General features: G+C 45.9%; 1 protein-coding gene across 2 annotated transcripts in view; it reads left to right on the plus strand.

The window, feature by feature from the left end:
* Positions 1 to 2994: 2994 nt before the first annotated feature.
* The window catches only part of LOC141258875 (WD repeat and coiled-coil-containing protein-like), a 30467-nt gene continuing 6118 nt past the window's right edge, over positions 2995 to 27343 (plus strand). Inside the window, exons 1-4 of one of the 2 annotated variants that reach the window (XM_073674084.1) lie at positions 2995 to 3174; positions 4268 to 4319; positions 7566 to 9465; positions 25442 to 25556. In XM_073674084.1, coding sequence (XP_073530185.1) covers positions 7585 to 9465; positions 25442 to 25556 — 1996 coding nt within the window. In that variant the 5' untranslated portion in view covers positions 2995 to 3174; positions 4268 to 4319; positions 7566 to 7584. The remainder of the gene's footprint in view (positions 3175 to 4267; positions 4320 to 7565; positions 9466 to 25441; positions 25557 to 27343) is intronic. The other variant, XM_073674085.1, reaches the window with a different exon arrangement.

Here is a 27343-nt window from a genome sequence, read left to right on the forward strand (position 1 = left end):
ATAAAACTGCAGATAGCGGGAACACGGGGCTCGTCCTACTTCTTAACGATGAATTATAACCTCAACTGAAATAATGGTTAATAATTGTAGCACTTTGCTAAGAAAGTTCCCGTGACACGAGGTAGGAGCCGCGCTTATATGGAATTACTTCACCCCTTAATGGTGTGACCTGAGCACGTACGAAAAGTCAATTTCTCTCTTTGCCTTCAAGTTTTCCCATCTTATGGCACATCGTTAGCACAAAACAAAACGCGGGGGCCGGCCATTCTACTGTACTGATCAGTGAGTAATAATGTTACGGGGACACAGGATGTCACTGCGAGGCTGTCATTCATATAGGAACACTGTGGTTGTCACTGTAATGGGGGATATTGGGTGTTAGTATTTGGGGGCACTATGCCATCAGTTCTTTGACTAGCACAATTATGGAGTACTATAGTATTTATGGTTATGTGGAGACTGGCTGTCACTGTTATGAGGTTATTGCGATTGACACTATTATGAGGAAACTGTCGCTGTCACTGTTTTGGGGAGACTGTGGCTATTTCTATAATGGGGGTGCTGGGATAGTCACTGTTTTGGGGAAACTGATATGGGGGGACTGTTTCTGTCGCTATTATGAGGGTACTGTGATTGTCAATATTATGGGTGAACCATGGCGGTCACTATTATGGGGGCACAGTGGAGGTCACTATTATGGGGGTACAGTGGAGCTCACTATTATGGAGGTACAGTGACTTTCACTATTATGGGGGTACAGTGGCGGTCACTATTATGGGGGTACAGTGGAGGTCACTATTATGGGGGTACAGTGGATGTCACTTATGGGGGGTACAGTAACTGTCACTATTATGGGGGTACAGTGGAGGTCACTATTATGGGGGTACAGTGGAGGTCACTATTATGGGGGTACAGTGGCGGTCACTATTATGGGGGTATAGTGGAGGTCACTATTATGAGGGTACAGTGGAGGTCACTATTATGGGGGTACAGTGGAGGTCACTATTATGGGGGTACAGTGGATGTCACTTATGGGGGGTACAGTAACTGTCACTATTATGGGGGTACAGTGGAGGTCACTATTATGGGGTACAGTGGAGGTCACTATTATGGAGGTACAGTGGCGGTCACTATTATGGGGGTACAGTGGAGGTCACTATTATGGGGGTACAGTGGAGGTCACTATTATGGGGGTACAGTGGCGGTCACTATTATGGGGGTACAGTGGAGGTCACTATTATGGGGGTACAGTGGATGTCACTTATGGGGGGTACAGTAACTGTCACTATTATGGGGGTACAGTGGAGATCACTATTATGGGGGTACAGTTGTGGTCACTATTATGAGGGTACAGTGGATGTCACTTATGGGGGGTACAGTGACTGTCACTATTATGGGGGTACAGCAGAGGTCACTATTATGGGGGTACAGTGGAGATCACTATTATGGGGGTACAGTGGAGGTCACTATTATGGGGGTACAGTGACTGTCACTATTATGGGGGTACAGTGGAGGTCACTATTATGGGGGTACAGTGGAGGTCACTATTATGGGGGTACAGTGACTGTCACTATTATGGGGGTACAGTGGAGGTCACTATTATGGGGGTACAGTGACTGTCACTATTATGGGGGTATAGTGGAGGTCATTTTTGTTGGGCTACAGTGGAGGTCACTATTATGGGGGTACAGTGGAGGTCACTATTATGGGGGTACAGTGGAGGTCGCTATTATGGGGGTACAGTGGAGGTCACTATTATTGGGGTATAGTGGAGGTCATTATTATGGGGGTACAGTGGAGGTCACTATTATGGGGGTACAGTGGAGGTCACTATTATGGGGGTACAGTGGAGGTCAATATTATGGGTACAGTGGAGGTCACTATTATGGGGGTACAGTGGAGGTCGCTATTATGGGGGTACAGTGGAGGTCACTATTATGGGGGTACAGTGGAGGTCAATATTATGGGTACAGTGGAGGTCAGTATTATGGGGGTACAGTGGAGGTCAATATTATGGGGGTACAGTGGAGGTCGCTATTATGGGGGTACAGTGGAGGTCACTATTATGGGGGTACAGTGGAGGTCGCTATTATGGGGGTACAGTGGAGGTCACTATTATGGGGGTATAGTGGAGGTCATTATTATGGGGGTACAGTGGAGGTCACTATTATGGGGGTACAGTGGAGGTCACTATTATGGGGGTACAGTGGAGGTCAATATTATGGGTACAGTGGAGGTCACTATTATGAGGGTACAGTGGAGGTCGCTATTATGGGGGTACAGTGGAGGTCACTATTATGGGGGTACAGCGGAGGTCAATATTATGGGTACAGTGGAGGTCACTATTATGGGGGTACAGTGGAGGTCGCTATTATGGGGGTACAGTGGAGGTCACTATTATGGGGTACAGTGGAGGTCAATATTATGGGTACAGTGGAGGTCACTATTATGGGGGTATAGTGGAGGTCACTATTATGAGGGTACAGTGGAGGTCACTATTATGGGGGTACAGTGGAGGTCGCTATTATGGGGGTACAGTGGAGGTCGCTATTATGGGGGTACAGTGGAGGTCAATATTATGGGGGTACAGTGGAGGTCGCTATTATGGGGGTACAGTGGAGGTCACTATTATGGGGGTACAGTGGAGGTCACTATTATTGGGGTACAGTGGAGGTCACTATTATTGGGGTACAGTGGAGGTCAATATTATGGGGGTACAGTGGAGGTCAGTATTATGGGGGTACAGCGGAGGTCAGTATTATGGGGGTACAGCGGAGGTCACAGAGGACTGTGTAATCTGTATGACACCATATTTACAGGTTGAAGCGGACATACACGGTGAATTATTTGCTCTATCTGGGCCCTGGTTTTTCCCTGAGCCCCCGGGCATGATGAGGTTAATCCGCGGCTCTAGGAGCAGGTGCAGCCGCACACCCGGCTCTGCGATCTTTCCCTCCCCGCCATCGAGCTCGGCCGCTGTTTGTCAACTTCACAACGGGTCGCAATAAAGTTGAGTGAAGACGTCGCCCGTTGCTAGGACGCAGGGTTGAGGACGCCTCTGTACGGAAGATGAGTGGGCGACGGTCCAACGAGCCAATCAGGATGCTTCCTGGACCTGGTGACGTCACTGCCCGGGAAGCAGTTGTACGGACGGTGGCGGTGTCCGGAGAGCAGGTGAGGTGGGCGCTTGTGGCTTCATTTGCCTTGATGTGTAGGGAGGTGACACAATCTGTGGTGGTGGTGGTGGTGGTGACGGTAGTACTACAACCCTCAGCATGCCTTCTATCGGTCTGGCTAGATGGAGATAACCCGCCTGCTGCTTCTGTTGGGGAGCTGTGATCTGTGTGTATGTATATACAGGAGTGTCCCCTGATCACACATCACTGGCCCCGGCCTCCAGAGGATGTGATGATGTCACAGCTGGACATGACGCCACCTTATCCTGTGATGTCACTCTAGATCCGAGGGGTCGGTGGACCCGCTTCTTGTAGACCCCCCCCCCCCAGGCACTTGGCTCCCTCACGGTCCACCTCCTTCTTAGCAGACCCCCCCTGGCCAGGTGATGCAGCATTGATTGCAGACCCCCCAGGGGTAGCCAGTCCCCCCCTTCCTATTTGCAGACCCCCTGTGGCAGCCAGTCCCCCCCGCTACTTGCACACCTTCTGGTGCAGCCAGTCCCCCCCCCCTTATTTTTAGACCCCCTGGGGCAGTCAGTCCTCCCCCTTATTTGCAGACCCGCTGGGGCAGCCAGTCCCCCCCCCCCCTACCCTTATTTACACACCTTCCGGGGCAACCAGTCCCCCCCCCCCTTTATTTGCAGACCCCCTGAGGCAGCCAGTCCCCCCCCCCTTATTTTCAGACCCCCTGGGGCAGTCAGTCCTCCCCCCTTATTTTCAGACCCCCTGGGGCAGTCAGTCCTCCCCCCTTATTTGTAGACCCCCTGGGGCAGCCAGTCCCGTCCCCCCTATTTACACACCTTCCGGGGCAACCAGTCCCCCCCCCCCCTTTATTTGCAGCCCCCCTGGGCTAGCCAGTCCCCCCCCTTCCTATCTTTCTTCCAGGGTGGTAAGTTTGTCCTAGATGCCTATAAGAATGTTACACAGCAGCGGCCACGTGCCCCTGGTGCCAGTATTGTTCTCCTCATCTCCCCTCCCCGAGAGGAAAATCCACAGATGGCTTAAAGAGCTTAGTGCATTCTCCTGGTAGGGTGATAATCAAAGCAGACTTATCGCCGGCCATGATAACCCACCTGCATCCCTCTCTGCAGGAGCCGGCAGACGACAGCGCTCCCCGACACCGGCCACAGTCCTAGGTGATAGGTAAGTGGTGGCCAGCACCTCTGCCCTGTGAACATGAGGAGCGTGCTGTGATAGTAGGAGGGTGCTCAGACCCCCGGCTACTGTGCTGGGTGGGGGGGCAGCAGCCTGTGCCTGGCAACTGCGTAGTAGTAGTAGTAGTAGTAGTAGTGGTAGTGGTAGTAGTAGTCCAAAATTTTGCCATACACTGTCGCATGAATAGACGCCACACCCCCTTGTCCGACAAAGAAAATGTTTAAAACACATAATAAATATGGTGGAGGTCATTAACCACATAGTCACAGTATTAGCTTTTGTCATCCTAATTGACATGCTACTTTCCACTAGGATGTGAAAAGCCACTGTTATCCTGGGACTCCCTCTGTCTAACAGCGCTCATTTCCCACTGTAAGCAGAGAGGAATGAGTGCTGTCAGTATTTTCAGCTGCACAATTAACTCCTTACATGCCACGGTCTATAGCGAATGCTGCATGCAAGGAGTTTGACAGAGTGAGATCTCTCCCTCTGTCACTTCGTCACCTCCCCGCTGCGCGATCACAGGGAGCTGATGGTTGTTATGGCAACTCTAGGCCAAACAATGGTCTTTGAGTCTGCCATAGTTCAAAGTGTAGGAGATTCTGCAAGATGCATGACCTATTAGGCAGCCTGGCATTATAAAACTGCACAATAAGAATTCACTGCACTATAGAGATAGTGTAGGGTATTACCTATGCGCTCAAAGGATTGCATGTCCAAGTCCCCTTGTGGGGCTAGTAAATATTGTATTATGTTTTAAATAAATAAATAAATAAATAAATAAATATATATATATATATATATATATATATATATATATATATATATATATATATATAGTTTTTTTTACAGATAAAAAAATATATATATTTTTTTCACAAAGTCAATTTAATCCAATAAAAAAACAAAAAAAATTAGATTAAAAGTACGGTAATTAAAAGTCATTATTTATCCTGCAACAGTGAATGCCAAATAATAAAAAATTATGCCAAAATTGCCACTTTTGTTCAAATGAAATAATAAAAAAAAATCAGAAAGATGTGTCTTATTTGAAAGTTACTTTCTTGTGCAAAAGTGGTAAAACATAAAAAGGTCATAAATTGGGCATCATTGATCATATCGACACGAACTATAAAAACTGTATCTGTATTTATCTAAGAAAAAATAGTTTTTTTTGTTCATCCCTCTCCTCCACCCATTATCCCTGTATATAAAAAGTGATCAGAAAGTCAAATAAGCCGCTCACAACTATGTGAATGGAAAAATAAAAAAAAAGTTATGCGTCTAAGAAAATGGTGACCCCAAAAAAAGGTGAAAAGTTGTTTTCGTTTTTTTTTTAGCAAAACAACATAGCATGTTAATTCTATTAAATGGTAAAAATATATTTCCAATATTACTGTTGTTTTTTTCTTTAAGCTCATTTCAGCTCCAAGAGTAATAATAAAAAATAATCAAAAAGTCATAATAAATATATATCATATATAATTATAAGTCGTCTGTGCGAGGAATTATTTTTTCAGTAACAAGATAGTTTTTTTTTTTTTTATTGGTACCATTTTGGAGCATAATATATAAAACTAATAATAAAAAAAGTATGATATTATGACTTTGATTTACTTTTATATATTATACGCCAAAATGGCACCAATGTAATCAAATCTTGATACTGAAAAAATAAGGCCTCGCACAGACGGAGAAATGTTACATTTTTGGCTCTCAGAATATGGCGACGTAAAAGCAAATGTTTTTTCCCCCAGAGTATATTTTTTTGTATGAAATTAATAAAACTACATAAATTTGGTATAACCACAATGGTGCGGACTCTCAGAGGAAAGTATTTGCTGCACAAACAAATCATAAAAAAAAGCGTAAAAAATGTAAAATGTCAAAAAACAACAGAATTGCTGTATTTTTTTTTTTTTAATCTATTTCTTCACATGAATAGTTACAGTACTTAAAGTTAGAGAGTAGGCTGTGTGTACCCCTAAATGATGCCACTGGCAAATACAACTCATCCCAGCAAATAAAAAAACGCTATGTCGACAAAAAAATAAAAATGGAATGTGACCATGAAAAAATGCCCCCCCTCCCCTAAAATGTGTGGATATTGATGCCAAATTAGACCTTGTCCTTGAGGCGTTAAATAGTTTTTTTTTTTTAATACAGCAGAATTCTGGCACATATGCCTTATATTAATCAGAAACGTTCTATAAACCAGCTGCATGTGTTTCAGTTTTAAAGGGGTTGTCCACTACTCACACAATCTTCTCTGAATCCTCACGTACCCCCTCTCCCAGTGGTCTAATAACACTTATAATTACATACAGTGACGGCGCTGTTCCAGCGGTGTCAGCACCGGCTCTCCCGGGGATTACGGTACATTATGTCACGCAATCCCTGCGGCCAATCAGCGGCCGCTTCACTCTCCTCTCCTTCAGACAATTCACGTACATCCAGGAGAAGTCAGAGCCGCTGCAGGTCTCGCTTCCTCCGGATGTATAAGATTCGTCCAAAGGCTAGGAGAGTGAAGCGGTCGCTGATTGGCCACAGGGATCACGTGACATATCCTTACGTAATGTGGGTAGGAGCAGGAGCTGGAACAGCCGGAGGGCCGGATGTGGGCCGCACTTTGCCCAGGTCTGTATTGCTGTATATAGGTAAATTACTGGTCTTCTTTGAAGCCCAGCCATAGACTAAGCTTCAGGAGAGTACAAAGAAAGCGGAGAAAGGGGCTTTCAGAAGCCCCCCGACTACCATGGCAGCCCCATCGGCACCAAGCGATTGCGTTGTCGGAGGGGTTGATGGGTGTTGCGACATTCATTGGAACCATTTATATGCCGCCTGGCACCCACAGTGGAGCGGGCGCAGCTCTTGAGCGGTGATGTATGTCAGGGTGCTGGAAAAGAGTTAAACAGCAGCGATCAGGGCTAGATGTTAGAGGCTGGTGCTGGCTGTGTAACACATCTGGCGCACCCATCGTGTATGGAGCAGGCCGTACTACTGAGACCGCTCCATATATGCACAGCCGAAATGCGCTGTAGAAGTATGGCAGATGTCAGGAAGGATCTACTGCATAGTGACGCCACGTCACAAGACCATGGCAGATAGTCTTGGCTCGTATGGCTGTCATTCAGCTGAGCTGCGTATCAGGAATTATCTTCCACTTATTCCATGCATCGAATGCATCATGTTCTAACCAGGATATTCTGTGTCTCTTCTTATTTGTATCTACAGATGTTTTGCATGAAAAGCAATGGAGTTAGGAAAGGGTAAACTCCTGAGAAGCGGCCTCAATGCCTTGTACCAGGCCATACATCCGGTGCACGGCTTAGCCTGGACAGATGGCAAACAAGTCATTCTAACCGCCTTGCACCTTCACAATGAAGACCCCAAGTTTGGCAGCTCCGTGGTAATCGGACAATTTGAACATGTCCACGGCCTCTACTGGGGTCCAGCTCATGCCAACGACATACCCGCTCTCCTGGCCGTTCAACACAAGAAACACGTGACCGTCTGGCAGCTGTATTACAATAATTCAGAAAAGAACAAGTTGGTTGTTTCTCAGACCTGTGAAGTCGGGGACCCCCTGCCTGTTCTCCCGCAGGGCTGCGTGTGGCACCCAAGCAAAGACATCTTGGTTATTTTAACCAAGCGGGACGTTTCTGTCTTGTATTCCGCACGCTCTGAAAATGCTAGCGTTAAGGCGGACATCAAAAGCACGGGGGTTGTTCATTGCGCTTGCTGGACTAAAGATGGAAGCCGTTTGGTTGTCGCCATCAGTAGCGCACTCTACTCTTATATTTGGGACGGCAAGCACAAAATGTTAAATCCCTGCAATTTTTGCCCCATATTCGATGTCGGCGGGTACATTTGCGCCATTGAATCTACAGTTGACTCTCAGGTGGCTGTTGCTACCGAGCTTCCACTTGATAGGTTATGTGCTTTAAATTCTGGCATTGCATTCGACATGCCCGCCACCTCCGAAATAACTTCCTCTGCCCAACCAGCCCTGCTGCTCATGGACGAAGAGTTCTCCTTAGACGTGGGGCGAAAATCAACCGATTCTGGGACTTCCCTATCCACAGATTCGCCGGTTACTTCACCCGGGACTGTGGACCTAACCCATATCTTGATCAACCACTCAAAATCTGACCTGAGTCCGCTTCTTAATTTGAAACGTAAGGATTATATAACTGGAAGCGGACAAGACTCCTCACATCTGATCCTTGTAAACTTCGAGAAGAAAGTGACGTCCACACGGAAGGTCAGCATCCCTGGTATTCTTGTCCCAGACATCTTGGCATTCGATCCTGGTGCACATATTGTAGCTGTTGCTTCAAACACATGTAGCCATGTTCTAGTCTACTCATTGACGTCTACTAACATGCCCAACATCCAGCAAATCCAACTAGAGAAGAGCGAGCGGCCTAAAGGCTTGTACTTCTTGACTGATAAGATGCTGTTAGTGCTGGTGGGGAGGCAGAAGACCTGCGACCCGGCGTTCCTTCCGTCTTCCAGCTCCGATAAGTATATCATCCGTCTGATGGTGAAGGAGGTTATGTTTGACGACGACTCCGAGATCCCGAGCGCACACTCGAGCTTTGACTCCTCAGCTTTATTACACGGAAGGAAGAAGTATGTGGACTGTTTATACAAAGATGAGCAGTCTCCCACTTGCCGTGAGCTTTTGATCCCTGGAAGTTCCTCCGGACGTCAGTCTATAAGTAAAAAGCAACTCATAGAAGAGATTCGTGGTTACAACTGCGATCAAAGCCCGTCATCCAGCGCCAGCGACTTTGAGGATAAAAAGACCACTATCACTTTGCACAACTTAGACACCGAGCCAAAAAATCGGTCTGTAATGCTAGGTTTAGAGACTCATCGGAAACCTTCCAGCAGACCGGCATCTCCAAAACTGCAATCCCAAATGTGCAAAAACCTAACGAAGAACGCCACCGCAGTCCCTGACCATGATATTCTACATGTGTCCCGCAATCTGGAGCGACTTTGCTGCAACATGTCTAATCTCCAGCAACGCCTATCAGATCTGACGGACCTGGCGCAGAACGGAAGGAAGTCCTATCTGTCCTACCCATCCTCTAGAGAGGCTCCGTTTGTTACCATCATATGCCAGGTATTTCCATTGTCTTACTCATGGGTTCTAAAGATTTGGTTCCATCCAAAACTTAAATGACCAACATTGTCCCCCACCCTTCCACAATCCAATCCCGAGGTGCCGAAGGGTTGGCATGGCACCCGATGGCCTTCTGATGGCCCCGTGTGGCAGCCATGTTGGTATTCTTTTGAAGCCTTACAGGCTGGCCTTCATAGGAGACAATCATTTTAACTATGTACCGTACAGTATGTAGAACTGATCGCAGGTTCAAGTAACCTCAAATGACTTAGAAAAAAGGAGCTCTTAAAAATATATATATAAAAAAAGAAAAGTCTACAAATTCAAATCCAGTTTCCCCACCGCCATTAAGAGCTAGTGTATTACTTTATCATTGATGACCTATCCTTGGGATAGGTCATCAGTATCCAACACACGGCACCCTGCCGATCAGCTGCTATCGGTGTCAGCGGTCGCCGGCTGGAAATGCTCAATCAATTGCAGAGCTGCTCCGTCTTCTGATAGTGGCCGCCACAGGGTACTGCACATAAGCCTCCTATTGATTTGAATAGGAGGCGGATGTGCAGTACCCAGCCGCGGCCACTATCAGAAGATGGAGCAGCTCTGCAATTGAGCATTTCCAGCCGCTGGCATTGAGAAGAGTGGGGGGTGTCGGACCTAGACCTATCAGACCTTGATGACCTATCCTAAGGATAGGTCATCAGTGTAAAAGTAGGGGACAACCTCTTTAAATATATAAACATTTAAAAAAATAAAAATATTCAGTAGCATCCGTATAAGTCCGATCTATCAAAATCTAAAATAATTTAACCCGTAGCGTAAACCCCGTAAAGGACAAAGAATAGAAACGCCAGAATTTAATTTGCCAAACTTCTGCAAAAATCACACCGCTCCATCGGTAGAAAAGTAAAAAAGTTATGGGTCTCAGAAAATGGCGTCAGAAACATGATTTATTTATTTTTTACAAATTTGTGAATAAGTTATACAAATTTGGCGACATCACAATCGTATTGCTCTGGAGAATCCTGTTGCCAAGTCAAATTTTTACCACACAATGAACTGTAATGCATTTTTACGGCGGCAGTTAAGGGTACTTATTCCTCAGCACCGTGAAAATGCATCACTGAGGAATAAGGCTGTAGCGCCCCCCCCCCCAGAGTCGGAAAATTCTCCGGGGTCTCAGCTACTGGGGGTAGCTGAGACCCTGGAGAATAAGATCAGGTCTGTTTTTTCCGGTCTCCGATCACGTGATCGCCGTTATTCACAAAAAAAAAAAAAAGTGCCCGCGGTTACAATCATTTCTCTCTCTTCTGACATGATATACATGTCAGAGGAGAGAGAAATGAAGCCCCCCGAGCTCACCCGGTACCTCCGCCGGCATCTTGCTGCAGACAAAAAAATGGCAGGCGCATGTGCCCGCCGAGACCTGCCCTGCCGACCGGTACCCGGCAACAACAGGGAATTTTCCCTATTGGTTCCTTTTGATCACTGTGATAGGGTTTATCACAGTGATCAAAAAAAAAAAGAAATAAATAAATCAAACACCCCCCCCCCCCCCTTTGTCGCCCCCTTAGTTAGATAAAAAATATAAAATAATTTTTTTTTCCATTCTTTGCAGTTAGGGTGGGTGTTAGGGTTGTGTTGGGGTCAGGATTTTTTTCAAAAGTATAGAAAAAAAAAAAAATTATGGAGACTAGTGTTGAGCGCAAGTGCTCGCTACTTGAGTTTGCATCGGGTGCTCGGGTATGCACTGAGTATTGCAGGTGCTCAAGTCTCCTCCCCATATGCTTCGCGGCCAGAAAAACTCGCGGGGATTGCCTGCCATGCACGAGCGATCCCCGCATGTTTTTTTTTGGGTGTCTGATAACCGCGAAACATGCTTGCAGGGACTAGAGCATGTCACTTGAGCACCCGTGATACATGGTGCATATCTGAGTACCCGATGCAAACTCAAGAAGCGAGCACTTGCGCTCAAGACTAATGACAACTTATTCAATATAATGACCTAATGTTATCAAATTCTGTGTCGTACCTCTGGGTTCAAAGTGTTCACTGTACCCTTTGATAAAATCCTTGAGAGGCCTAGTTTCCAAAATGGGGTCACATGTGGGGGGTTTCCACTGTTTAGGCACATCAGGGGGTCTCCAAACGCGACATGGCGTCCGCTCTCGATTCCAGACGATTTTGCGTTCAAAAAGTCACACAGTGCTCCTTCCCTTCTGAACCCTGCCGTGCGCCCAAACACTGTATTTTCCCCACATATGGGGTATCTGCGTACTCAGGAGAAATTACACAACCGTTTTTGGGGTCCATTTTTTTCCTCTTACTCTTGTGAAAATAAAAAATTTGGGGCTAAAAGATCATTTTTGTGGCAAAAGTTACATTTTTTATTTTTTTTATTTTCACGGCTCCATGTTATAAACTTCTGTGAAGCACATGGGGGTTCAAGGTGCTCACCACACATCTAGATAGGTTCCCTGAGGGGTCTAGTTTCCAAAATGGGGACACTTTTAGGGGGTTTCCACTGTTTAGGAACATCAGGGGCTCCCCAAATGCAACACGACGTCCGCTAATTATTCAAGCAAATTTTACAATCGAAAAGTCAAATGGCGCTCCTTCCCTTCCAAGCCCTGCCGTGCGCCCAAACAGTGGGTTTCCCCCCATATGGGGTATCTGCGTGCTCAGGAGGAATTACACAACAAATTTTGGGGTCCATTTTTTTCTGTTACCTTTGGGAAAATTAAAAAAAAATTGGGTCTAAAGTAAAATCTTCATTGTTTTCTTCCACATTCCAAAAATTCCTGTGAAGCACCTGAAGGGTTAATAAACTTCTTGAATGTGGTTTTGAGCACTTGAGGGGTGCAGTTTTTAGAATGGTGTCATGTTTGGGTGTTTTCTGGCTCCTCAAAGCCACTTCAAATGTGATATGGTTTTGTAAATTTTGTTGGAAAAATGAGAAATCGCTGGTCAACTTTTAACCCTTATAACTTCCTTACAAAAATTTTGGTTCCAAAATTGTGCTGATGTAAAGTAGACATGTGGGAAATGTTATTTATTAACCATTTTGTGTGACATATCTCTCTGATTTAAGGGCATGAAAATTCAAGTTTTGAAAATTGCGAAATTTTCTCCAAATTTCCGTTTTTTTTTTGTTTTTTTTTGTCCCCCCCCCCCCCACAAATAAACGCAAGTGATATCGAATAAATTTTAACACTACCATGAAGTACAATATGTCACGAAAAAACAATCTCCAAATCAGTGGGATCCATTAAAGCGTTCCAGAGCTATCACCTCTTAAAGTGACAGTGGTCAGAATTGTAAAATTTGGCTTGGTCATTAAGGACATAATTGGCTCCGTCCTTAAGGGGTTAAAACAAAGCCCCAAAAACAATGGTGGAATTTTGGTTTTGTTTTTTTTACGATTTTACCCCACTTGGAATCTGCATCCCGTTTTTCAGTACATAAGATGGTAAAATGAATGGCGAGTCGTCATCTGAAAAAAAAAAAAAAAAAAAAAAAAGCTCTTGTTCGACTATGTAGACAGGATGCTAAAAAGGTTATAGCTCTTGGAAGAAGGTGAGGAAAAACGAAAGAGCAAAAAATAGGGTTAAAGGGAATCTGTCAGCAGATTTTTGCTACCTCTTCTGAGAGCTGCATGATGTAGGCAAAGAGACCCTGAATCCAATTATGTATCACTTAGATTACTGGGTTCAGCAGTTCTGACAGAGTTTTTAGATTTAGCATGAAGCAGAGCTGAGCAAGCTAGCCTCGCCCACTCCAGGCTCTGTGTATACAATGTCCATAGACCCTGAGCTACCTATCATAGAGGGGAGGTGGAGCCGGACCAGGAGGCACTTGGTGCTGTGTCCAGCAATAATAAGCTCCTGGTGCTAAAACAATCCTTGCAAGTAAACACCAACACAGAGCTTAATAAGCGAGACATCGTTGAAATCTGTGTTTTAACCCCTACCTTATGCTGTCTTCAGATTTTTTTCACCACGTAAATGTGGGGAAGAAAAAAAAAAGGTATCTCCGCGAATGTACCGGCCTGGAGAATCATGTTCCCATTTAATTTTTACCATACAATGAATGAAATAAAAACAACCCCCCCCCCCCACCAAAATTTTCGGAATTGCGTTTTTGTGTTTTTCCAGTACATTGAACGGTAAATTAAAACTACAACTTGTTCCGATAAGAAATGAATTACGTTGTCAACCATGTCTTTCTCCAAACTTTTTAACCCGTTCACGACCTTAGACATATCCATACGTCCAGTTTGATAAGTACATCGGCTGTTTAGGCACGTCAGGGCCTCTCCAAACGCGACATAGTGTCCGCTCTCGATTCCAACATTTTTTCATTCAAAAAGTCAAACGGTGCTCCTTCCCTTCCGAGCCCTGCAGTGCGCCCAAACAGTAGTTTTCCCCCACATATGGGGTATCTGTGTACTCAGGAGAAATTGCACAACAAAAGTACAACTTGTAAAAAAAGAAAATTGGGTCTATTTAAATTTGTGTGAAAAAAGTTAAATGTTCATATTTTCCTACCACATTGCATTAATTCCTGTGAAGCAGAAGAAGGGTTAATAAACTTCTTGAATGTGGTTTTGAGCACCTTGAGGGGTGCAGTTTTTAGAATGGTCTCATTTTTGGGTATTTTCTGTCATATAGTTCCCTCAGAGTCACTTACAATGTGATGAGGTCCCTCACAAATAGACGCAATTGATATCGAAGAAATTTTACCACTATCATGAAGTACAATATGTCACGAAAAAAACAATCTCAGAATCAGGGGGATCCGTGGAAGCGTTCCAGAGTAATTACCTCATAAAGTGACAGTGGTCAGAATTGTAAAAATTGGCCCAGTCAGAAAGGTGAAAACAGTCTGGGGGGAGAAGGAGTTAGAAACACGTCACCACTTCTGGATTTATCACCCACTCCTGGTTTTGGCTTACAAATACTGATGTAAAATACTGACCAAATACTGAGCGTGTGAACGTGGCCTTAAAGTGAGGAGATCGCGCTTCTAGTCCCAAATTGGGTATCCCTGTAAACTCCAATTCCAGTTCTTCTGTCCTCAATATCCTACAAGTAAAAGTTTTAGGATAAGTGCTCTTTACGAAGGCTGGGAACAGTTCAGAGAAGGTAACGGCTGATTCACTGGAGGCTGCAGCTTCCTGCACAGATTACTGACTAACAAGATTACCTGAGACTGCTCCATTATCTCTGCAATTACCAAGATGCTAGCGTTCACAGGGCACTCCTTTTAAAGTGAACGTTTTGGTACAAATTATCAAATTGTTTCGTAAACTTGTTTTTTAAGAATTTTTTGTGATTTTTATTTTTTTAATTTTACTTACATATAGTTAAATAATCTTGAAATTTTGCAGTTTTCTCTCTGACCACTGAACCTTATAATACTGACCCTTCCTGTTCTGTACAGAAGACTTTTCAGCAGTCTCTTTATTATCACAGAGAAGACTATGGTGGCAGATAACACAGGATCCACAATTTACAATAGGTGATGTCACAGCTCACCTCCTCCCCCTCCTGTACAATGACTGGTAACACCTCTATATACAGCAGATAACACAGGATCCACCATTCACAATAGGGACTGTCACAGCTCACCTCCTCCTCCTCCTCCTCCTGTACAATGACTGATAACACCTCTATATACAGTAGATAACACAGGATCCACCATTCACAATAGGTGATGTCACAGCTCACCTCCTCCTCCTGTACAATGACTGGTAACACCTCTATATACAGTAGACAATACAGGATCCATCATTCACAATAGGTGATGTCACAGCCAGAGCTGTGGAGCCGGTACTCTTCGACTCCGCAATTTCCATGCCTCCGACTCCCTCATACATGGCTCATGTTTAAGTGATAAATTTACTGTAGCACAGATTCATCTCAGCTAAAAGTCTAGACCCTTAGATCAGGAATAGGACAGACATTTATAGGACATTTCATAACTTTCCCAAATTCTTATGGAAACATTTCCAGCACATCCTGCATTGAACTACTGTATCCAATTTATTATATATATTTTAGGAGTCGGAGTTGGTCCATTTTTATACCGACTCCAACTGGACTCCGACTCCATAGCCCTGGTCACAGCTCACCTCCTCCTCCTGTACAATGACTGATAACTCCTCTATATACAGTAGATAACACAGGATCCACTATTCACAATAGGTGATGTCACAGCTCACCTCCTCCTCCTGTACAATGACTGATAACACCTCTATATACAGCAGATAACACAGGATCTACCATTCACAATAGGTGATGTCACAGCTCACCTCCTCCTCCTCCTGTACAATGACTGATAACACCTCTATATACAGCAGATAAGACAGGATCCACCATTCACAATAGGTGATGTCATAGCTCACCTGCTACACCTCCCTTCACAATGACCTCTGCACAGGTCACCGAGCATACCCACACAGCGCTCTCCAGTAGAAGTCGGTCACCTCCAGACTAATGATTTATATGGCCCATATGACAGCTGTAAATCATATCGCTGAATGATTTCAATTGAATCTCAGGATGGATGTCCTCCCACATAATTACACACAGAACATAGACTGAAAAATCTAAAGTCAGAATAAATTATTAAAAAAATGATATCTATTCCCGCAAAAATTACAAGTTAATCATTCCTTTAGGTTATGTGCCCACGATGCAGAAATGCTCCGGATTTTTTCCTGAGCGTTTCTGCATCTCCCTGGCAGAAAAAAACGTATGCGGATTTTACATGCGGATTGTACATGCGTTTTTCCTGCCAGGGACATGCGGATTGTACGTGCGGATTGTCCATGCGGATTGTCCATGCGTTTTTCCTGCCAGGGACATGCGGATGTGAAGCGTTCTTCACTTGCATTTCCGCATGCGGGTTGACAAGCGCTTTCCAAGAGATTTTATCATCACTTGGAAAGTGCTTGTGACAACTTGGTCACACTATATAAATCCATGCAGCCGGCATACATTTATATAGTGTGACCGAAAGAATGGTCCCGGCTGCCGGCAGCGGTAGAGTGAAGGACCTGCCGACATCAGCGTCGCGTGACCCGTCACATGACTCTGACGTCAGCGCAGGTCCTTCATTCCATCTAGAAGTGCCGGGAAGCAAGGAGGAGCGCAGCGCGGGCCGCCAGAAGGTAAGTATATATTTATTTTTTATTCTTTTTTTTTTACAGCTTTTTTTTAATGGTACCTGGGTGTGGAGGAGAGTCTCCTCTCCTCTACACCCGGGTACCATCCGCACATTAGAACGCGCCAATTACGCAAGTGCAGATGCAGAATTGGCGCGTTTTAATGCAAGTCAATGGCGGCAAAAACGCAGCGCTTCCGCAAAATAATTGGTAGTGCTGCTTTTTTTTCTGCAATGATAATCCGCAGCGGAAATTTCCACAGCATGTGCACAGCAGATGCGGATTATCATTGGGGAACATGGCAGGCCTTCTACCAAGCGTTTTTTAAGCGTTTCTGCAGCGTTTTTGCTGCTGCGGAAACGCTTAAAAAACGCATCGTGGGCACACAGCCTTAAAGTTATCAGTTTATAAAGGTACGAGACAAGCAAATATCATTTGAAGGCTAAAACAATTATTTCTAGAAACAAAATTAAAATCCGACCCAGATATTTGGGTAATCTTGCTGGACACGGCGCGCGGACAGAGACTATGGGCCGGTTCCCAGTTAAGAACAAATGTGTAGAACAACAGGTTCCAGCAACCGCGATGAGAATTATGTTATTTAAAACTTCACTTATTGATTTCGATCTTTAAGATTAGAAGAAAGGGAGGGTCAAAATAGAAACAATCTGCCTACGCGTTTCGAGCCCTAAGGCTTTCAATCGTAGCACCTCTTTAAATGGGTATGTGCAGGGGCTTAACTATTGCGGTCACAGAGGTCGCGACCAGGCCCGTGCGGGTGAGGGGCCCACGGACTGCAGCGCAATCTTCAACTGGATGTGCGTCCACGGACTCAAACTCAGCTGAAGTGTATTGCAGGGCAGCGCACAGGTGCCCATTGAACTCCTAGTTACGCCACTAGGTATGTTGGTGTAGGATGTACATAGTTACTGCCCATAATGCAACCCATTTTTTTTTAACCAATCCCCATCTCTGTACATCACAAAATCGTATGAATTTACATAATCTACTCCTTATATTTGACTTTAATAATAGTATAATTAATTTGTTCTGTAATTTAGACGCACTGGAGCTCATATCTCCATAGGTAAGATCCAGTAGGCTTCACGGGCTAGCAAAAGTTTAGACCAATACCCTCCCCGAGGAAGACAGAACTCTAACTTCTTACTTCTACAGGTCATTTAAAGCACAGAGTAGAAATTTGCTGTCTGTGATTTGTCAGGGTCAGCCAGCATCTCTGTGGGGAGCGCTGATGTAGAGGGTGTGGTCTGTGATTGTCCACAAGTTTACAGTAACTGGGGATGTGCACAGGAAGTTAGAACAGCGTCCACACAGAACAAGTAGCTTGTGATTGACTAGAGGGCTTCGTGCTGGGCATTCCAGAGTGCCAGATTACATTTACATAATAATTTAATACATAACAGGTCTGCCCCCTACAGTATACTGGTCCTGTGTGTGGTGCCAGGGTCAGCACCTGTAACATTACTGACTGCAGGAGTGTGTCAGCACAACGCACACCTAAGTGGGAGGAATGTTAGGAAGGACAAACTGTGTGGGTAGCATTTAATCCATCTTGAGACTGTAGCAGTCTCAGGATGGTGCTTTGTAGTTGGCATGGACTGGCAATAAAGAAATGAAGGCACTCTGTGACAAATACAGCTCGTCCTCATACCCAAAGGTATTTTTGGAGGTTTTTGCAGCTGGAGATTCGGGAAATAAAGTAATAATTATGGGGACGAGGATTTCTCTGGCCGTCCTGTCAAGACAACAGTCGTCCTCTCCATGGTCTAAAATGCCTAATGGGCAACAATTGACTGTACTTCCAACTAACAAGAGGGAGATTTTAGGTGTTGAGACAATATAACTAGATATACAGCCACTTTGTGTCACGCTGTCTCTGTATACTGGAGGTAGGGGGCCTAAGCTGACCCTAAGCTGGGGCCCTGACTAATCCCTCAACCTGGAGGTACTGTTAAAGGTACAGAGGTCCAGGCCGCCAGCGTAACCCCTACCTCCTGAGGATCCCTGCACCTAAGTAATCTAGTCCTGAGAAGGACCCCAATCACAACAAAAGGGGACAAGTAATAATATGCCCACACACAGTACTTAGACGAACGAGACAGTACAAGGGAAAAACCAAAACCACCTTGCATACAAAAACTACACAACTACAACAGAGGGAACACCAATGGGAAAGGAGATAAATGATAAAGCGATGAAGGGAAAAAACACTCCAAATGCACTTAGCTCTGAAACTCCAAATACCACGATCCGCTCTGTTAGTCTGCATGAAATGCTTTCACCGACACTTCCCTAACAGACCAGCAGACATTTGAAGGAGTCTCACTACAGCAGCATTGATTGCAGCTGGGCGAGGCTGGACCTCGTCTAGCACAGAGAGAGAGAGAATTAACTCCCTCACTGCCGAAAAACACAAAGCACCAAAAAGTCAGCTGCGAGAAGTCAGGCTGTGTAATCGTGAGGATCTTCGTGGCGACACACCCGTGACAGTACCCCCCCTTCTACGAGGGGCCTCCGGACCCTCAGGGCCAGGTTTATCCGGGTGAGTCGTGTGGAAGGCCCGAACTAATCGGTCTGCATTAATATCCGACGCAGGAACCCACATCCTCTCCTCAGGACCATACCCTTTCCAATGAACCAGGTACTGAAGGGACCGGCGATTAAAGCGTGAATCGATGACCCTCGATACCTGGAACTCCAAGTTACCCTTGACCACCACTGGAGGGGGAGGTAAAGGTGACGGTACCACCGGCGCCACATACCTCTTAAGCAACGATCTGTGGAACACGTTGTGAATTTTAAACGTAGGGGGGAGGTCAAGACGGAATGCCACCGGATTAATAATAGAACTGATTCTGTACGGCCCGATGAACCTGGGACCCAGTTTCCAGGAGGGAACCTTAAGTTTTATATTCCTGGTAGACAACCATACCCGATCGTTCACACTTAGGTCCGGACCAGACACTCTCCTCCTATCAGCCATACGTTTGTATCGGTTCCCCATAGTATTCAGATTCTTCAGCACCCCTCTCCATACTGAAGCGAGTGATGAGGAAAATCGTTCCTCCTCAGGAACCCCCGAAGAGCCCCCCCCTACTAAAAGTACAAAACTGGGGGTGAAAACCATATGCCCCAAAAAACGGGGACTTACCAGTGGACTCGCTCCGCCTATTATTAAGAGCAAACTCTGCCAGAGGTAAGAAAGAAGCCCAGTCCTCCTGGTTCTCTGACACAAAACACCGGAGATATGTCTCCAAGCTCTGGTTCATACGTTCCGTCTGACCATTGGTCTGAGGATGAAAAGCCGATGAGAACGACAAATGCATACCCCGCCGTGCACAAAACGCCTTCCAGAACTTGGACACAAACTGAGACCCCCGATCAGACACCACCTCGGAGGGTACCCCGTGAAGCCTCACAATCTCCCCAATGAACACCTGCGCAAGAGTTTTAGCATTAGGGAGAGCCGGAAGAGCGATAAAATGTGCCATCTTGCTGAACCTGTCCACTACAACGAGTATGACCGTTTTACCCGAAGACGGAGGGAGGTCCGTAATAAAGTCCATAGACAGATGAGTCCAAGGACGCTCCGGGATCTTCAAAGGTAAGAGGGCCCCAGACGGACGGGTATGTGAGGTCTTAGAGCGCGCACAAACCCCACAGGATGCGACAAAAGTTACCACCTCCTTATGTAAGTTAGGCCACCAAAACCGACGCGAGAGGAGATCCACAGTTGCTCTACTCCCCGGGTGTCCTGCAAAAACTGAGTTATGGTGTGCCTCGATCACCTTTTGTCGCCACTGATCTGGAACAAACAGTCTCCCCGGAGGTCCAACAGGGGCATCCCCCTGAGCCTCCAATACCTCCTCCTCCAGCTCAGAGCATACTGCCGAAACCACCACCCCCTCCTGAAGGATAGGAATCGGGTCGTCCGTATTCCCGGCCCCAGGGAAACTACGAGATAAGGCATCCGCCTTTACATTTTTTGACCCAGGACGATATGTAACGACAAAATTAAACCTGGTAAAAAACAATGACCACCTAGCTTGTCTGGGATTCAGACGTTTCGCGGACTCCAGATATAGCAGGTTCTTGTGATCGGTGATGACGGTGACCGGATGGACTGCCCCCTCCAAAAAATGGCGCCACTCCTCAAAAGCTAACTTAATGGCCAAGAGTTCCCTATTGCCGACATCGTAATTCCTCTCAGCGGACGACAATTTTTTAGAGAAAAAGGCGCACGGTTGCCACTTACCAGGGGACGAACCTTGTGACAATACTGCTCCCACCCCTACCTCGGAAGCGTCTACCTCTACAATGAATGGCTGTGACGCATCCGGTTGAATGAGTATGGGTGCCGAGGCAAAACATTTTTTCAAGGAGGAGAATGCTTGACAAGCCTTGTCAGACCACCTAGAAAAATCCGTCCCCTTTTTAGTCATGTCTGTGAGAGGCTTAACCATGGATGAGAAATTACGAATGAACTTCCGGTAATAATTAGCAAACCCCAGGAAACGTTGTAGTGCCTTAAGATTCTCTGGCCGATCCCACTCAAGAACTGCCCGCACTTTCCCAGGGTCCATACGAAAACCGGACGCTGAAACCAGGAAGCCTAAAAACTGGAGTTCCTGTACGGCGAACACACACTTTTCCCATTTGGCATACAGTTTATTATCCCGCAAGATCTGTAACACCTGCCTAACGTGCTCCTGATGAGACACCAGATCCGGCGAGTAAATTAAGATATCATCCAGATATATGACAACAAACTGTCCCACCAGGCGGCGAAAAATGTCATTAACAAAGTGTTGGAACACCGCCGGGGCATTAGTCAGACCGAATGGCATGACAAGGTTCTCATAATGCCCCTCCGGAGTGTTAAACGCCGTCTTCCACTCATCCCCCTCCTTCATCCTAATCAGATTGTACGCCCCCCTGAGATCCAACTTAGAGAACCATTTGGCGCCCACGATCTGATTAAAGAGATCGGGAATAAGTGGGAGCGGATACGGATCTCGGACCGTAATCCGATTAAGTTCACGGAAATCCAGGCAAGGGCGTAGGCCTCCATCTTTCTTAACAAAGAAGAACCCTGCAGCCACCGGTGAAGATGAAGGTCTAATATGCCCCTTAGCCAGACTTTCTGAAATATAATCCTTCATGGCCTGCCTCTCAGGACCAGAAAGGTTATACAACCTAGCTTTAGGTAACTTGGCCTCAGGGAGCAGTTTTACAGAACAGTCATACTCGCGATGAGGAGGTAGTTCCTGACACCCTTTCTCCGAGAATACATCCTCAAAGTCCGCCAGAAATGGAGGTAAGACCCAAGGAGTAACCGCACCGATGACCGTGTTCATGCAGTTTTTATTACAGAATTTACTCCATTGGCTTATCTCTCTGGTTTGCCAATTAATAACCGGGTTATGCTTAGTTAACCAAGGAAGGCCCAACACTATAGGAGTGGGAAGACCCTCCAACACGTAGCAAGACAACAGTTCTTTATGTATCGCCCCCACTTGAAGTTTTACGTCATGCACAGCTTGCAAAAAACTTCCCTGACCGAGAGGCCTGGCATCGATCGAGAATATGGGGATGGGTTTAGCCAACTCACTCAATCGCATACCTTGAACCCGGGCAAACCGAGCATCAACCAGATTAGCCCCGGCCCCACTATCCAGAAGAACAGATATCCTCTCAGTTCTCGTACCCACCACCACCTCCGCCGGTACGAGAAACTGAGACGAACCTAGGGACGAAATACCTACTCCCAGATTGCCGTCCACCACACAACCTGGGATCAACAGTTTTCCGATGACTCTTCACTCTGCAAGGGACGGGATGGACACCCCCCAATAAAATGTCCCTTTCTCCCGCAGAAGAAACACCTTTCTGTCTTATGGCGCACCACCGAAATGATGTCCCTCCTAATTGCATAGGCTCCTCTGGACTGACCAGGGGAACCACCATATGAGGGGACCTTGTAGGAGGTGGAGTCATCACAGGGGGTAGAGTTATCCCGCACCTCTCCCGAAGCCGTCTGTCAACGCGAATAGCAAGGGCCATAGCGGCTTCCAGTGACGCGGGAGAGTCATACTGTGCCAACACATCCTGTAATTTGTCGGATAAACCTTGACAAAACTGGCTCCTAAGAGCCGGGTCATTCCACTGGGTGTCCGTGGCCCACCTACGGAACTCCGAACAGAATTCCTCCGCCGGACGATCTCCCTGCTGGATCCTACGTAACTTAGACTCAGCAAGGGAGATCCGATCTGGGTCATCATATACGAGTCCCAGAGCAGCGAAAAACCTATCCACTGACTGGAGAGCCGGGGAGCCCGGGGGAAGAGAGAACGCCCAAGATTGTGGGTCCCCTTGTAGGAGCGAGATGACAATTCCCACCCTTTGTTCTTCACTCCCCGATGACCGAGGCCGCAGCCGAAAGTACAACTTGCATGCCTCCCGGAAAACAAAAAACTTGTCCCGCCCCTCAGTGAACCTGTCAGGGAGAGCTACTTTAGGTTCTGGTCCGGCTTGCTCCTGAGGATACAAAATCTTGGACCTAACGTCCGCCAGCTCCATGGACAAACTCTGCAACTGCCGAGCTAGACCGGCTACTGGATCCATGGTAGCTGGAGAAAAACTAAGTGGTCGGTGAAAATGTCACGCTGTCTCTGTATACTGGAGGTAGGGGGCCTAAGCTGACCCTAAGCTGGGGCCCTGACTAATCCCTCAACCTGGAGGTACTGTTAAAGGTACAGAGGTCCAGGCCGCCAGCGTAACCCCTACCTCCTGAGGATCCCTGCACCTAAGTAATCTAGTCCTGAGAAGGACCCCAATCACAACAAAAGGGGACAAGTAATAATATGCCCACACACAGTACTTAGACGAACGAGACAGTACAAGGGAAAAACCAAAACCACCTTGCATACAAAAACTACACAACTACAACAGAGGGAACACCAACGGGAAAGGAGATAAATGATAAAGCGATGAAGGGAAAAAACACTCCAAATGCACTTAGCTCTGAAACTCCAAATACCACGATCCGCTCTGTTAGTCTGCATGAAATGCTTTCACCGACACTTCCCTAACAGACCAGCAGGCATTTGAAGGAGTCTCACTACAGCAGCATTGATTGCAGCTGGGCGAGGCTGGACCTCGTCTAGCACAGAGAGAGAGAGAATTAACTCCCTCACTGCCGAAAAACACAAAGCACCAAAAAGTCAGCTGCGAGAAGTCAGGCTGTGTAATCGTGAGGATCTTCGTGGCGACACACCCGTGACACTTTGTGGACAGAAAAAGGGGCTGTGAGAAATGAGCAGTCAGCCAGCCTCCTTCACACAGCGCTGGTCGCTCGCCCATGCGAGAAGTGCTGCATTTTGGGACCCTGCAAGTTTTTAGTGGCTAAAAAGTGACAACTTCCCAAATGCTGATCTCTGGACCCCAGCGAGGTATCGGCAGATATAGAACTAAGTTCTGTGTCCTAGAAAATGCACGTTTTGCTTGTCTATCAGCCCTAATATTGTTTCCAGTAATGGGGTGGATTGTCGCAGATATGGCTGGTACTGTGGGTTGTTCTCCGCTGCCGTCTGTGCTATAGGCGTCCTTTTAATATAATCTCGACATTTTTTCCCTTCCTTTTTGATGTGCGCGGCTCTGTCCCTGCTGAGCACATATATTAGACAGAAGTCATCCAATTATCGCTCCAGCTCTGAAACGACCAGAGACATTCGAAGACCTGAGGGTAACGAAGCTGTGCCCACCATCACAGGGAAAGAAGGCGCAGCGCCGCCCGGCCGAGTATTGATCTGTTCCTGCAGTAATTGGATTTGGCCGCTCAGGCCAATATGTCACTGACACTGATAAAGGTTCAGTTGCAGCTCGATGGGACCTCGATGACGAGTCAGAGAAATACAGAGGGGAGGTGCTCTGTAGGTTACAGCGTTTTGGCCAAGCAACACCTAGGAGATTTCCTTTTTTATTTCAAATTTTTTTTTTTTATATATATGTATAATTTTTTTTCTTTTTAGAAACTTCTATATATACCTAACCTTAGGTGTATGGTTGTGCTTCTTAAAGAAAATGTGTCAGAAAACTATTGTTTAAATCAGGTTTTTATGTTAAATTTCTTTTTTTATTCCTTTTGATATATATTTAATAAAAAAAAAAAAATCCTTAAATCTTGCAATCTTCACTCTGGCCAGCAGGCCTCATCTTAGACTTTTACTTCCTGTTCTATAAAGATGACATTTCAGCCTTATTATTATCTCAAAGAAGATTTGTAATGATGGCTAATACCTCTATATACAGTAGATAACACAGGATCCACCATTCACAATAGGTGATATCACAGCTCACCTCCTCCCTCTCCTGTACAATGACTGATAACACCTCTATATACAGTAGATAACACAGGATCCACCATTCACAATAGGTGATATCACAGCTCACCTCCTCCTCCTCCTCCTGTACAATGACTGATAACACCTCTATATACAGTAGATAACACAGGATCCACCATTCACAATAGGTGATGTCACAGCTCACCTCCTCCTCCCCAATGATTTCTGCACAGATGAATGAGTCTACAGGGTTGTGAGGTCTGTACGGCTGGGTACATGTCTCTGAATGCTGTTCAGCTGTTGCTGCCTTTGCACAATGGGAGTCTGAGATGATAGGTCAGTCAGATACTTGCGTTGCTGGTTTTCCCTCTTGCTTTGTCCTTCCTCACATTAGTTTACCTGCCGGTCTTAATATTCTCTATAAATTCTCTCCTCCTGTCTGCAGAGGAATCACTCGGACAGTCTACCGGTGAAGAAGTCTGTTTTGCTGTGTGATAACAAGCTGCGTCTCGGCACCGTCCAGGAGCTGTTCTGTCTGTCACTGGTGGAAATGCTGCTGGGTGAGTTAGGATTCAGCCGTCTGTTATCAGTAGTGGGGTCTTTGGCGTCCCTGACGGGGTTTTTTTTTTCATAGACACCATTTTAAGTGCTCTTAAATTTTTTTTCTTGATGTATAGGGTTATGTGTTCCTCATTTTGTAACAATTATTCTTTACATTAAAAAGCAAAACAAAAAGGCAAATGTTCCGTCACACCTGTTGATATAAGTGCAGTGTGTAGGTGCACATTCACACTGTGGCCAGTAAAAGACAAAACTGGGATTAAAAACAATGAGCAAATACCCTGTATGTAATAACCTAGGGTGCTTAGTTGACACTATTTTTTGATCAAGAAAGCATAAATACCATCCCACCACGACAAGGTGAACCCATCGGGACGGTCCCTAACTCTAGTGTTACTTACATGTACCATTACATCTTATTTACTTAAAGAATGGTATTTGCTCATTGTTTTTTTAATTGTTTTTTTTATATTTCCTCTTTCATTTGTTTCGCACATTGTGCTCCCCATATAAGACCTTTTGGAAGGTATTAGAACATTTAAATATATATGTTTTTAAAGGGGTTGTCCACCACGCGGACAACCACTTCTCATTCCCCTTGTTTGCCTCCGTTAAAGTTAAAAACACCTACACTCGCCTCCCGTCTCGGCGCCGTTCCAGCGGTGTCGGCACTCATGGGAGAGCTGCGGCTGGCCACCCACTTCCTCGCGATTTCTTATATGAAGATGAGGACACTGACGCCGGTGCCGATTTGGCGCAGGGCCCACAGGATGTAACAACCTCACGTGAGCACTGAGAACGCGAGTGCCAACACCGCTAGAACGGCGCCGGCATGGGAGGTGAGTATATGTGTTTTTATTTTAACAGCGGCAAACATGGGGAATGAGAAGGGGTTGTCATAGTAGTGGATAACCCCTTTAATTTCTGATTTCCATTGTAACTGGTGCCGGCATATGGGCCCTAGTTACAGGGAAAATTGAGCCTCCTGCCTGCACTGCTGAGTTGATCTGGGTCTCCAAAGACCTAGCAGCTCTTGCTTCCTTCCAGCACGCAGTGCTCACACAATCGCTAGGACGGAGGAGGAAGTGCTGTTAATGCTTAATAATCTGTATATGTCGTGCCTGTTCAGCACTGTGCATACAGCGATCAGGAAGGCAGAAATTGTAATAAACCATCTCCGCCTTTTCCATGGGGAGTCCGGCTGTGTCTGACAATGGCTTCCTGCTCCAGTAGCTGCACGATCCTAACATTTTAAAACATTTTTGCAGACGGTCCAAACATTTAGGCTGCGTGCCCACTATGCGTTTTTCAGGCGTTTTTGGCGTGGAATTTCCGCAGCAAAAAACGCTTAAAAAACTCTTGGTAATACGTGCCCCATGGTCCCCAATGATAAACCGCATGTGCTGTGCACATGCTGCGGAAGTTTCCGCTGTGGATTATCATTGCGGAAAAATACGCAGCATGTCCATTATTTTTGCGGACACGCAGTGTAATTGCCGCCATTGACTTGCATTGAATCGCTTAATATCCGTATGACTACATGGGCACATGCGGATATTATGCGATTCAATGCACGGATGGTACCTGAGTCTGGAGAAGAGGAGACTCTCATCCAGACCCGGGTACTATGGTACCTGTGAAAAAAAGAATTTAAAATAAAAAATAAAGATTATACTTACCTTCTGATGTCCCCCGGTCTCCTCAGCGATAGTCTGGTCTCTTGTACAGCTCGCGATGGTCTAAAAGGACCTTCCATGATGTCATGTGACAGGTCACGCGATCGCCT

This window comes from Phyllobates terribilis, unplaced genomic scaffold (assembly GCF_046119375.1).
Source record: "Phyllobates terribilis strain yellow unplaced genomic scaffold, ASM4611937v1 Scaffold_3__8_contigs__length_932513732, whole genome shotgun sequence".
Lineage (NCBI taxonomy): Eukaryota > Metazoa > Chordata > Amphibia > Anura > Dendrobatidae > Phyllobates > Phyllobates terribilis.